This window comes from Chiloscyllium plagiosum, chromosome 33 (genome assembly GCF_004010195.1).
Source record: "Chiloscyllium plagiosum isolate BGI_BamShark_2017 chromosome 33, ASM401019v2, whole genome shotgun sequence".
NCBI classification, from domain to species: Eukaryota; Metazoa; Chordata; class Chondrichthyes; order Orectolobiformes; family Hemiscylliidae; genus Chiloscyllium; species Chiloscyllium plagiosum.
In genome coordinates this window covers 21,115,184-21,127,986 of record NC_057742.1, presented here as the reverse complement: position 1 = coordinate 21,127,986, position 12,803 = coordinate 21,115,184, and the positions used below count along the sequence as shown (strand labels likewise).

At 40.6% G+C, this 12,803-nt stretch overlaps 1 protein-coding gene across 2 annotated transcripts in view; it reads left to right on the top strand.

Moving 5' to 3' along the window:
- The window catches only part of LOC122539929 (epsilon-sarcoglycan-like), an 83,589-nt gene that overhangs the window by 43,178 nt on the left and 27,608 nt on the right, over nucleotides 1-12,803 (top strand). For both annotated transcript variants that reach the window (XM_043675127.1, XM_043675129.1), the window contains exon 6: nucleotides 3,502-3,700. In XM_043675127.1, coding sequence (XP_043531062.1) covers nucleotides 3,502-3,700 — 199 coding nt within the window. The remainder of the gene's footprint in view (nucleotides 1-3,501; nucleotides 3,701-12,803) is intronic.

Below are 12,803 nucleotides of genomic sequence, written 5' to 3'. Positions count from 1 at the left end.
ACCAAAGTTTATTAAGCAATAGTCTAAGCCCAAACATTATCTTATCTTAAAGGTAAGTGTAAGATGTTGTGTTCCAAGTGCAATTTGATTGGTCAAACTGCTCAATGATAAGCAAAACACGCTTTATTTTTACAGTTAAAATACAGACAACTTAAAAAGAAAAAGAAAAGAATTGGCTTAACTGTAAGTCCATTGAAATGCTTAACAAAATAATATATAAATATATATTAACTACCACTAATTAACTGTTCCAATATAGTAACATCCTGTAGACTCGCCCTTTGAAAAGGCAAAACCGATTGTCTCACAGGCAATTCTAGCAGCAGAAAAAGAACCCCAGCATTTAGCTGTTACAGAGAGAGCAATAAGAGCTTCCACATCCAGTTTCAAGACCCCAGCAACTGCTACTGAAGACTAAAACTAAAAATCCTGGTTCTGTGGGAGGTTGACCCCACCCATTCAGGTTGCCTCAATTGTTCCAACTTCAAAAAATGACCTCAAGGTATCACAAGCTGTTTACTCTATTGGCTCAGCACCTCTGTCTCAACTTTTCTTCTTAAAAAACAATGAGAACAAAATACACCTCTTAAAGCCACAGTATCATCACAATGGCAAAATGCAGAGGTTACCCTGAGACCCTAACTTTACTCTATTTATTGTGTCCTCCATTGCGATGACTGATACAAAATGTTGATTCAATTATCTGTTAGTTCCCTGTTCCCCAATCTCATCCTCCAAGGGTGCCACACTGACTTTAGCCATTCTCTTTCTCTTTACATACCCATAGAAGTTCTTGCTGTTTATTTTTATATTACTTGGCCATTTGCTTTTAGAATGGCTTTTCTCCCTTATCATCAGCTTTTCAGTCAGTTTATGCTGCTTCCTAAGAAAATTCCCAATCCTCAGGCCTACCACTAATTTTCCCACTTTGTAAACTGAAAGGATACTCTTTTTAAGCACCATTTACTCATGGGTGTTTCATCCTTCTCATCAAGTCCTTTTTGACAGGAATACATTTTTCCTGAGCTTTATGAAATATCTGCTTAAATATCTGTTGGCTAGGGGCAGCACAGTGGCTCAGTGGCTAGTACTGCTGCCTCACAGCACCAGAGACCTGGGTTCAATTCCTTCCTCGGGCAACTGTCTGTGTGGAGTTTGCACATTCTCCCCGTGTCTGCGTGGGTTTCCTCCAGGTGCTCCGGTTTCCTCCCACAATCCAAAGATGTGCAGGTTAGGTGAATTGGCCATGCTAAATTGCCTGTAGTGTTAGGTGCATTAGTCAGGGGTGAATATAGGGGAATGGGTCTGGGTGGGTTGCTCTTCGGAGGGTCAGTGTGGACTTGTTGGGCCAAAGGCCTGTTTCCACACTATAGGAAATCTAATCTAAAAAAAAATCTAATCACTGAATCTTCCACTGAGTCAACCTTTCCCTCACACTTCTGTCATTGCCTTTGTTTGAGTTGAGGTCTTTGGTTTGAGACTCAAGTTGCTTTACCACAAACTGAATTTGAAATTCTACTTTGTTGTGATTGAAAACCGCTAGACGATCCTTAACTACAAGATCTCTTATTAATCCTAACTCATTACATATTACCAGATCTATAATAGCCTGTTCCTGGGAAGGTCTGATCTCCGAGCATATGATACAACAGGATAGAATACAAACAAACCCAATGTTGGTTTACATTTGTGAGCCTTATATGATGTGTAACATATAATGCAATTTTAAATACACAATCTATTGATCTTCATTATCTGACTTGTAAGTAATAGACTAGAAATGTAAAGATGCATCGGACAACTGTGTTTTATTTTTAGATTACTTATGGAAGACGAAGCTGGAAATAACTTCAAATTAAAACCCTAGGTTCCTGCTTTGCAGCTGTGAAATGAATGTCAGTGTTCCAATATAGTGGTTGGTGAAACCCAATAACAGGAGCCAAAGTTTTAGGGGGCCTGCTGTACTTTGACCAATGGCTTGGAGCCCATGCCAATGGGCTAGGGCAGAGACTCATGCATTCTGCAGCAGGTTTTGCTGTGTGGTACACATGTGGACTCTGTGCCAGGAATGTATTGTCCAATGATATAGATATGAGGTGGCATCATGGTTCCACATATTAGGATTATATTTTTGGCATGTACCTACCCATTCCAGGCCAGCCCTGGATAGCTGTGTTTGTTTGGAGATTACTTATGGAAGACAAAGTTGGGAAGAACTTCAAATTAAAACCCTAAGTTGCTGTTGGTCACCATTCAGCACCCTTCCACCCCTGCTATTTCTTCCCACCACCCCCACCCCCATAATTATCCAACTCCCTCCCTGTTTCTCATACACCCTCGACTCACCCTGTTGTTGTCCCTACACATGCTCCTTGAATGTGGAGTCGCTGATAGATAGGATAGTGAAGAAGGCGTTTGGTTTGCTTTCTTTTATTGGTCAGAGTATTGAGTACAGGAGTTGGGAGGTCATGTTGTGGCTGTACAGAACATTGGTTCAGCCACTATTAGAATATTGCGTGCAATTCTGGTCTCCTTCCAATGAGAAGGATGTTGTGAAACTTGAAAGGGTTCAGAAAAGATTTACAAAGATTTTACCAGGGTTAGAGGATTGGAGCTACAGGGAGTGGCTGAACAGGCTAGGGCTGTTTTCCCTGGAGCTTTGGAGGCTAAGGGGTGACCTTATAGAGGTTTACAAAATTGAGGGGCATGGATAGGGGAAATAGACAGTCATTTCCCTGGGGTTGGGGAATCCAGAACTAGAGGGCATAGGTTTAGAGTGAGAGGGGAAAGATATAAAAAGGATCTAAGGGGCAACTTTTTCACGCAGAGGGTGGTATGCGTATGGAATGAGCTACCAGAGGAAGTGGTGCAGGCTGGTACAATTACAACATTTTAAAAGACATTTGGGTGGGTATATGAATTGGAAGGGTTTGGAGGGATATGGGCCAGGTGCTGGCAGGTGGGACTAGATTGGGTTGGGATATCTAGTCGGCATGGACGAGTTGGACCGAAGGGTCTGTTTCCATGCTATACATCTCTATGACTCTGACTCTATGCATCCTGGTCAGTGGCCTGAAATACAATTGACTTTATGAATGAACTCTCTGGGAATGCTCAGTAGACCACACCCCATTTCTGAATGTATACGAGATGTGAGATCCAACATCAAGTGGATCTTGAAGCCTTATGACCTTTCTTGAACAAACCAATTTCTCTGTCTTCCGGATTAGAGTCATCAGTGAAAGACTGCACATGTTTACCATGACAACTGATCCCTTCATTCACACTCCTATACTTTTTCTTAAGCATCATGAGAATACAATTTTTTCCCAACACTTGTACTGAAGAGAGACCTTTGGAAAAGGATCGGTTTGACATTGTTTCTGTCAGATGTAATACAACAGTTAATGCAGGTAGAACCTGTTGCTCTTTGGAAAGCACACAGGGAAACTTTGTTCACATTCAGTAGTCATGTTAAATTGAAGTTTTTTCTTGCTACAGGGTTGAAATTTCCATACCAAGTTGAATTCTTTGTGAAAAACAGAAATGTGGAGGAGGTATTACCCTTTGAGGTACAAAAACAATTCAAGGACAGAGTGCAGAGCATTTGGGAATCGAATCATTTGACCATAATCAACATCACTTCTGCATTAGACAGAGGAGGCCGAGTCCCATTGCCTATTGAAGGGAGGAAAGAAGGGTGAGATAATTTATATACATTTCAAAACTTTAATGGCTGAAGTTAATGCAATGTTTGTGCATATTTTCTCATGGATGAAAAGGTATCAAATAATTAATAGGAGTAAGCCATCCAGCCAATATTGTCAAAATGTGTCCATTTCAAAAGCAACTTAAAAAAGAAACAGATTTTTAAAAAGTTGCATGTTCATTTCTATCGCTGTGCTATCGTGAGTTCTGTTGGAGCTTGCCAGTTATGGCTGTACAGAGAACTGATCAACTCATTTGATGAATCAGGTGTCAGTCGATACCTGGGCATTCAGGGTGGATGTTGTGATTGAAATGTTTAAGTTTGCAGTAGGAAAGTTAATCCTGCTCCTGCAGGCCCCACCAGAAAAGTGCTGAAATATGCCCTGGACCATTTTGTGAACAGTCGCCAGTGGAACCTTTCCATGCTGCTTTGTCCATTTGTATCTTAAGCTTTCAAACAGTCACCCCACCCCGATTCATTCTAAGAATTAAATGAGGGTCCTTCTTGATTCAGATATGTGCTTGTGTTGTCCTTCAAAAAGGAAGACTTGGTCACGTGGCAGTTTGTGTCAATAAAACAAGAATGGAGCATTAAGTGCCCCACTCCAATTTTAAAACCCATTTTTTAAAACTTCATCCTAAGAATGGGTCTATGTAAGATATATCTTCCATCCACTGCCAATGGAAAGGCAGCTGCGAGTTTTAAAAAACACCATGTAGAGACATAATACAACAGCAACATTTTATTAACCATTCCCTTAAACTAGCAGTCATGCTCATGAAAGCCAAGGCTGAAGAAGGGCTTATGCCCGAAACGTCGATTCTCCTGCTCCTTTGATGCTGCCAGACCTGCTGCGCTTTTCCAGCAACACATTTTTCAGCTCTGATCTCCAGCATCTGCAGTCCTCACTTTCTCCAAGGCTATTCATAGCCGTGCAAATAATATGTATTAGTACAATCACTGCCTACATTTTAATTACATTTCAATTCTAAAAAGCCATTGTACTGACTCTGCAACTTTGTTAGTTTATTTTGTCTAATTTGTTCTAAGATGGATTAGAAAATAACTTAGTAAGAATCAGGAAAAATCACTCAAATCAATTAACAGTGGAATGTTCTGCCCTTATAGAGATCTATCATGCAAACCTTCCACATTTTTTCTAGCTTATATTCACATAGCTCCTCAGCTTTTGTCCATATCAACTATTTCATTACCATATTTACAATTAGCTCATTTTTGATTACATCTTATTCATAAAGACTGACATATAGAGAGCATTATACTGAAGGGCTGCTGTGTATTATTAGTTAAGTTCTACATTAAACAAATACTATCCTCAGCAAATATGAATTCCATGTACAGACTTTATCCATCAAAGAATGGCAAATTGTATCAAACAAAACTGACAATTCATGTAGCCATGTATTATTTTAGATACTAACCCAAGAAATAACTGACTGCAAGCTTATCACTTTATTCTCCTTTATCATTAAGAGCTCTGAGTATTTTAGTATTGCATTGAGACCAGCCTTAATTTATTGTAATTATAAAGCATTCACAAGTGGAGAATAGAATCTGCCAGAGAACAGAACTTGCTATGGCAACCACAGCCTAAATGAAGTTGCTGCAGAGAGGAAACAAAAATTCTGTCCATTATGTTATGTTCTTCAAACATCATGCAAATTCATTCAGAATTACAATTGTGCATTGCATTGAGTAAGACCAATGCATACTCAACTGAAGGCTATTATTGAACAATTTTATCTGCACTTCCACAACAGAGAGGGCAGCAGAGAAGATTCACTGTATTACATTTCTGACGTGATTTTGCCTCCAGAAGAGTGTTTTACTTGACGCAGCAAAGGTCATGTTCACCTTTGTAACTTAAGAAACCAAGCATGGACAGCCTGGCTTTGAAGAATCCAACAGATACTTATTACAGTTATTTATGATATCAGACATTCGGAGACACCAAAGTCCCTGGATTAACATTAAGATAATAGGTTAGAACAGAAAACCAAGGGCTTTGTGCTGTGTACCAAGCTTCTTGTGATCTGAAATAAGATAGACTCAAGGAGCATTATAGCCTTGGGTCACATGCTATAATGCAGTGTTGGCATTATGGAGCCTATCTCCTCAAAGTACACTGACACACTGTGTCTCCTAAACGTATTTTGTTTTGAACGAGGCCGGACCTCCTCAAAATGTTTCAAAAAGATAGTCCAGACCCTAACTTTTCTCGTTGTTGTAAGCAGATGAAAAGTGCACATACCAGGAGTAATGCAGCTGGCCCAACCACTTGGTTTTGAACAAAACAGAATTTATTTATACATGCACAAAACAGTGTAGAATAACATAACTCATCTGAAAACCCAATCGACTCTATCACAACTTAATGATGCTGTTTCAAACACTTGCAACATCCCCATAAGCACCCCTTGGAAAAAAATGGTAAAATCAAACACAGGTTCTTACAGGAGAGATGTCAGAGAGAGAGAGAGGGAGAGGGTGAGAGACAATCAGCATGAAGCTGTTTCTTTGGCTCCAGCAGTTTCTCTGGTTCCCAGCTAAGATTTGATCAGCTGCTGCAAAACAGCCAATGCTAAAACCAAAACAAACCAGAGAAAAGCTGAGCAGGGAGGATGGGCTACTCCCCTTGTGCAGGTTTTTTTTTAAAACTTGAAAGCCTTTTTGTCTGAGACAGTATCTGTTAGCTATAATCAAATTGGCTCTAATACCCATACAAATCAAACACATCAGAACTCTGCATTTACGACCCCTCGTGAAAAAAACCAAGAACAGAATAACCTTGTTAAAGGAGCAGCATCATCATAATGTAGACAAACTGAGAGTAGGGTATATCACAACCAGTATGTCCTGTATGCTGTAAGGCTGCACAGCCACACTAAAGTTCCTCCGTGGTTCCATACACAGCACTTGACGTGCAAATGCATTAGGTTCTGGTTTTAGACATTGCTAATGTGAACAGACCTTAGAGGTGCATGCACCAAAAAAAAACTGAGATGGAGCATTGATTATTACACCCCATTTTTCCAAAGATAAAAACTTATCCCCAATAGATATATTTGGCTGTACATAGGCACCAGTTGATAATTCAATAATTACACAAGTAGGTAAACAGAACTTCCAGCTCATTGGGCATCACTGACAATCTCCTCTTTGGAAAAGGCACAATCATGCCATTTGCTGAGGCACCCTTCCACCAAATTGGTCAATAGAGTCTTAGCATTGCTCTTGGTACAACGTGAGTTGGAGCCATTTAATCCTGAGGTTCAAGAGCTTTCCAGATCTTTTATGTACCTTTTTGATTGACTGTGGAAAGACCAGATGTGTTAATTTTGTGAAGCTCTGCATTGGCAAGAGCAAGCAAAAATTTTCTATTTCTTTTCTCGACATCATCAATCGCTTGATATGTGAAATATTTGTTGTGGTATATGTGTGTCTGTGTGTTAGTTGAATGGTTGGTATTCCCATAAATGTTTCATTAGATGCTCAGTCCATAATTTGCTATCCATGCATTTGCCTTAAAAGCCTTGGGCAGTTAAGATATTTTCTATATTCACTCATTTGTGGCATGTGGGCAACATTTATTGCCCATTCCTAGTTGCCCCTGGGAAGATAATGGTGAGCTGCCTTCTTGAATCGCTGCGCTGCATGTGCTGTAGGTAGACCCACAGTGACTTTCGGGAGGGAGTTCCAGGGTTTTAACCCAGTGATAGTGAAGCAATTGTAATATATTTCCAAGTCAGAATGGTGAGTAGCTTGGAGAGGAACTTACAGGTGATGGGGTTCCCCTATATCTGCTGCCCTCATACTTTTGTTTGGAAGTGCTCGTGGGTTTGAAAGGTGCTATTTAAGGATTGTCGGTGAATTTCTGTAGTGCATCTTGTAGTTAGTGCACACTGCTGCTACTGAATGTCAGTGATAGAGAGAATGGATGTTTGTGGGTGTGCTGCTGTTCAAATGGGCTGCTTTATCCTGGACAGTGTCAAGCTTCTTCAGTGTTGTTGGAGCTGCACCCATCCAGGTAAGTGGGGAACTCCCCAAGGGCAACTTGGAATGGGTAATAAATCCTGCTGACATTCCACAAATTAGTGAATACAGAAAACGTCTTTACTGTCCAAGGTTTTAAAGGCAAATTCATGGATATTAGATTATGTTCTGGGCATCTAATGAAACATTTACAGAATAACAACTGATCAACTAACGCATGCATATATGCAACAACAAATATTTCACAGATCAAGTGATAGATGATCCCGAAAAAAGAAATAGAAAAGTTTTGCTTGCCATTGCCATGATACTCCTAACTTGAACCTTGTAGGTGATGGATAGACTTTGGAGAATGAAGAGGTGAGCTACGTGTTGTGGTATTCCCAGCCTCTGACCTGTTCTTGTAGCCACTGTGTTTATGTGGCGAGTCCAATGGTAAGCCCTCAGAACCTTGATGGTGGGGGAATTCAATGATGACACTGCCATTAAATGTAAAGTGCAGTAGTTAGATTGTATCTTAAAGGAAATAGTCATTGCTTGGCATTTGTGTGGCACAAATGTTGCTTGCCATTTTTAAGTCCAAGCCTGGACATTTTCCAAAACTTGTTGCATCTGAACATGGACTGCTTCAGTATCTGAGGAGTCGCAAATGGTGCTGAACATTGTACAATCATCAGCAAACATCCCCACTTCTGACCATATGATAGAGGGAAGGTCATTGAAGGAGCTGACTTGGGTTGGCCCACGGATACTATCCTGAGGAAATCTTGTCAAGACATCCTGGTGCTGAGATGTCTTTGACCTCGAACTATCACAAGCAACCTCCGTATCTCCAGCCAGCAGAGAGTTTTCTCCTTGATTCCTATTGATTCCAGTTTTGCTAGGATTTCTTGATGCCAAACTCAGTCAAATGTGACCTTGATGTCAAGGGCTGTCACTCTCATGTCATTTTTTTGTCTGCGTTTGAACCAAGGCTATAATGAGGACAGGGCTGAAAATGTGTTGCTGGAAAAGCACAGCAGGTCAGGCAGCATCCAAGGAACAGGAGAATCGATGTTTCGGGCATGAACTGAGTTGCCCTGTCAGAACCCAAACTGGGTGTCAGTGAGTAGGTTATTGCTGAACAGCACTGTCGATGACATCTTCCATCACTTTACTGATGATTGAGAGTAGACTGATAGGCTGATAATTGTGGATTGGATTTGTCCTGCTTTTTTGCATGTGGAACATACTTAGGAAATTTTTCACATTCTCATGTAGATGCCATTGTTGTAGCTGTACTGGAAGAACTAGGCTAGGAGCATGGCAAGTTCTGGAACACAAGTATTCAGTGCTAGTGTCAGAATGTTGTAGGGGTCTATGGCCTTTGCAGAATCCAGTGCCTCCAACATTTTCTTGATATGTTTTTCTTTACATATTTGAATGCACTCTTGCACTTTTCCAACGGGGTAAAGTTAATAGTGATTGTCAGCAATTATACAATGCTAGTCAATGTAACAGTTAATTTAGATTTGCAGGTCAGAGCACTATAATTAATAACTGTATTAAAAACCTATCTACATTACAATACAATTGTGAAGATGGTAAAACACTTACCTGTTACAATGTTCGTGACTTCTCAGTAGGTTTCCCCCAGTGTCATGACCTCGTAAACCTCGCATGTATATTTTAGTGATTCCAAAATTCACACAAACATGCAAAATTAGTAGGATAACGGAAATTCAAACTTCCGGTGGTCCTCGTAATGGTAACACTGGCCTCAGAAGAGCTGTGTGCAAGTCACACCCAAGGACCCATCGAGTGGGAAGGCACTGCAGGTTGGAAGTTGCAGCCAGAAATTCTAATTTGTTTTCATTCTCCTGACCTCAGTGCTGCCTCCAACAGGACTCAAACATATGGTCATTTCATTCCAAACAACTTGCTTTTTAAAGATAGTACTATATTACCCCTACAGATTGGAAGCTGACCATTCCGCCCACACCGACCCTCCAAAGAGCATCCCACCCAGACTCTGTAGCCCTGCATTCCCCATGGCTAACCCACCTCACCCACATATCTTTGGACTGTGGGAGGAAACCAGAGCACTTAGAGGAAGTCCACGCAGACATGGGGAGAATGTGTAAAGTCCACACAGACAATCCCTCAGAGGGTGGGATCAAACCTGGGTCCCTGGCACTGCAAGGCAACAATGCTAACCACTGATCCACCGTGACCTCATCTATTGTAAATGCATTTACAGTGAGGTCTTAATGAGTGGTATTTAATTACTGCAAGTTTACAAATGGTAGCTAATTGCCACAGAATTTCATGACCAGTACTGGACAACTTACTGCCCTCCGTGTGAAATTTCTATGGTTATCCATATAACTGAGAGAACATTGCAAATGTTTTTCCTTTGAAGAAAAAGTCACTTTTACTACCAGTAGGTGGCAATACATGTAAAGGTACTGTAAATGTATTACACCTTATTAGTGTCAAATTTTATTTTTTTGAAATACCAATCCAATAAGGCTGCACAATGAAAAGATCACTCGGGCAACAGAATGAACTGAATTCCTGACCTATTAACCGTAATTGCCCACAACAATGTGGTTTACTCTTAAATACGCTTTGGGCATTTAGAGAGGGGCAATAAATGTTGGCCTTGTATTTATTGAGTGATTTTTTTTTAAAGTGCTTAAAATGCTCTCAAAGGAGCAGCCGTACTACTGTAAATTTCTGGTTCTGGGATTCCATGTCAGTTTTGGCGTTGCAGGATCTTAAAATCGGGGGGAACTGATTGACGAGCCAACGAATTGAAACTGATTTTTATCATCTGATCTGAAAAGGAAACGTTCAAATTTTTAATTTGGCACTCCCATAACATGTCTGCTGGTGGCTGATTGAAGTGTATAGTCGTAAACTCCAAACTCCAAAACCGTTAGTTTTATGCTTGCAGTGCACAAAGGCTAAGTTAGAATTTAAAAAGACACTGATGTTGCCAGGCTCAACTGAGACAAGCTGAAATTAGAACATTTTGAGCCTGAAGACTGCTGAAAGCTTAAGTGGTTTCACAGCAGGGAAAAACTTGGTGAAAGAAATTTTTGACATTCTGTTTAATCAGCCTTTTCCTTGCTTCTGGCTGATTGCAACAGTGAAAGATTTTGACACCTCAGTCTCTGCTCTGCTACCGCAATGTGGCTTTCTCAAAAGATGTAGTATTCCTTATCAGCATACTTTTGTGTGACATTAAGATTATGCAGCCAACCTGAATCCAATGAGGATATTTATGAGGAGATGTAAATTAAAATTGACTGCTGCACTAAAGTGGTAATAATCGACTCTGCTGCATGAAAAAAAATTACAGCCATGTTCTCCTTCCAGATAACTCTGTGCCAGCTATGAAGGGTAGAGGCAGCTGTATGAAGACAATTCATATGTAATATTTTTTGGGCACTTAAGGTTGAAGGATTGTGGAGATGCCTCAATTATTATGCTTAGAGTCAAAGTGAAGACAAGTTGGATTTTTTTTAATGGGGGAGGCAATGGCCTAGTTGTATTCATAGAACCCCCACAGTGTGGAAACAGGCCATTTGACCCAATAAGTCCACACCGGCTCTCCGATGAGTAAAGCACCTAGACCCATCCCCCTAACTAATGCACCAAACCCACATATCCCTGAACGCTATGGGCAATTTAGCATGGCCAACTCATCTAACTTGCACATCTTTGGACTCTGGGAGGTGACCGGAGCACCTGGAAGAAACCCACGAAGACACGGGGAGAATGTGCAAACTCCACACAAACAGTCACCCTAGGCTGGGATCAAACCTGGGTCCCTGGCACTGTGAGGCAACAATGCTAACCACTGAGCCACTATGCCGCCCCCATATTAATGACCAGACTGTTAATCCATAGTCTCAGGAAATGTTCTGGGCCCAGATTCAAAACCTGCCATGGAACCTGTTGGAATTTTCATTTCTTTTTTTTATTGAATTCAGAGTCTAACGATGACCATTGTCTATAGTTGGAAAAGCCCATCTGGTTCACAAATGCCCTTTCGGAAAGAAAACTGCTTTCCTTTCCTGGTCTGGCCTACATGTGACTCCAGACCCACAACAATGTGGTTGACTCTTGAATACCCTCTGGGCAATTAAGGAGGGGAAATAAATACTGGCCTAGGCAGTGGTGCCTACATCCTATGAGTGAATTTTTAAAAATCAGGTACTGCTTAGAAAGAGACAATTCCAGACAATTGCTAGTTTTGGTTTCTTAAACACACTTTGATGAAAAGACCTTATTGTTTTACCACTGCGTTTATGGCTACTCTGCTTGGTCAGTGTTTGCAGTCTTGGAGTTTGGCTTGGATCTTCATTTGGAGAAATCCCCTGCTCAATTTGTTCTTCTGTTTCTGATTGTTCTTTTGAAAGTGCGACTGAAAGAATTGGTCAATGCTGTATTACTCAGCCTCCATCTCAACTTTTCACACTGTTGCTGAGGTAGATTTCCAGTACAAAAAAGGCTGCAAACTACAAAATAGGTAGTTAAAAATCACACAACACCAGGTTAATGTCCAACAGGTTTATTTGGAAGAACTAACTTTCGGAGCTCTGCTCCTTCATCAGGTGGTTATGGAGTACATGATCGTAAGACACAGAATTTATAGCAAAAGTTTACAGTGTGATGTAACTGAAATTATACATTGAAAAATACCTTGATTGCTTGTTAAGTCTCTCATCTGTTAGAATTTCTAACAGATGAGAGACTTAAATAATCAAGGTATTTTTCAGTGTATAATTTCAGTTACATCACACTGTAAACTTTTGCTATAAATTCTGTGTCTTACGATCATGTACTCCATAACCATCTGATGAAGGAGCAGAGCTCCGAAAGTTAGTTCTTCCAAAGAAACCTGTTGGACATTAACCTGGTGTTGTGTGATTTTTAACTTTGTACGCCCCAGTCCAACACCGACACCTCCAAATCATGACAAAGTAGGTAAGTGTCACTCCATTCATTGCAATTAACGAGATAGTGATAGAAGCTTATGGCTGTCTGATGTCTCACAGGGATACATTGTTAACTTTGCAAATGTATGGCC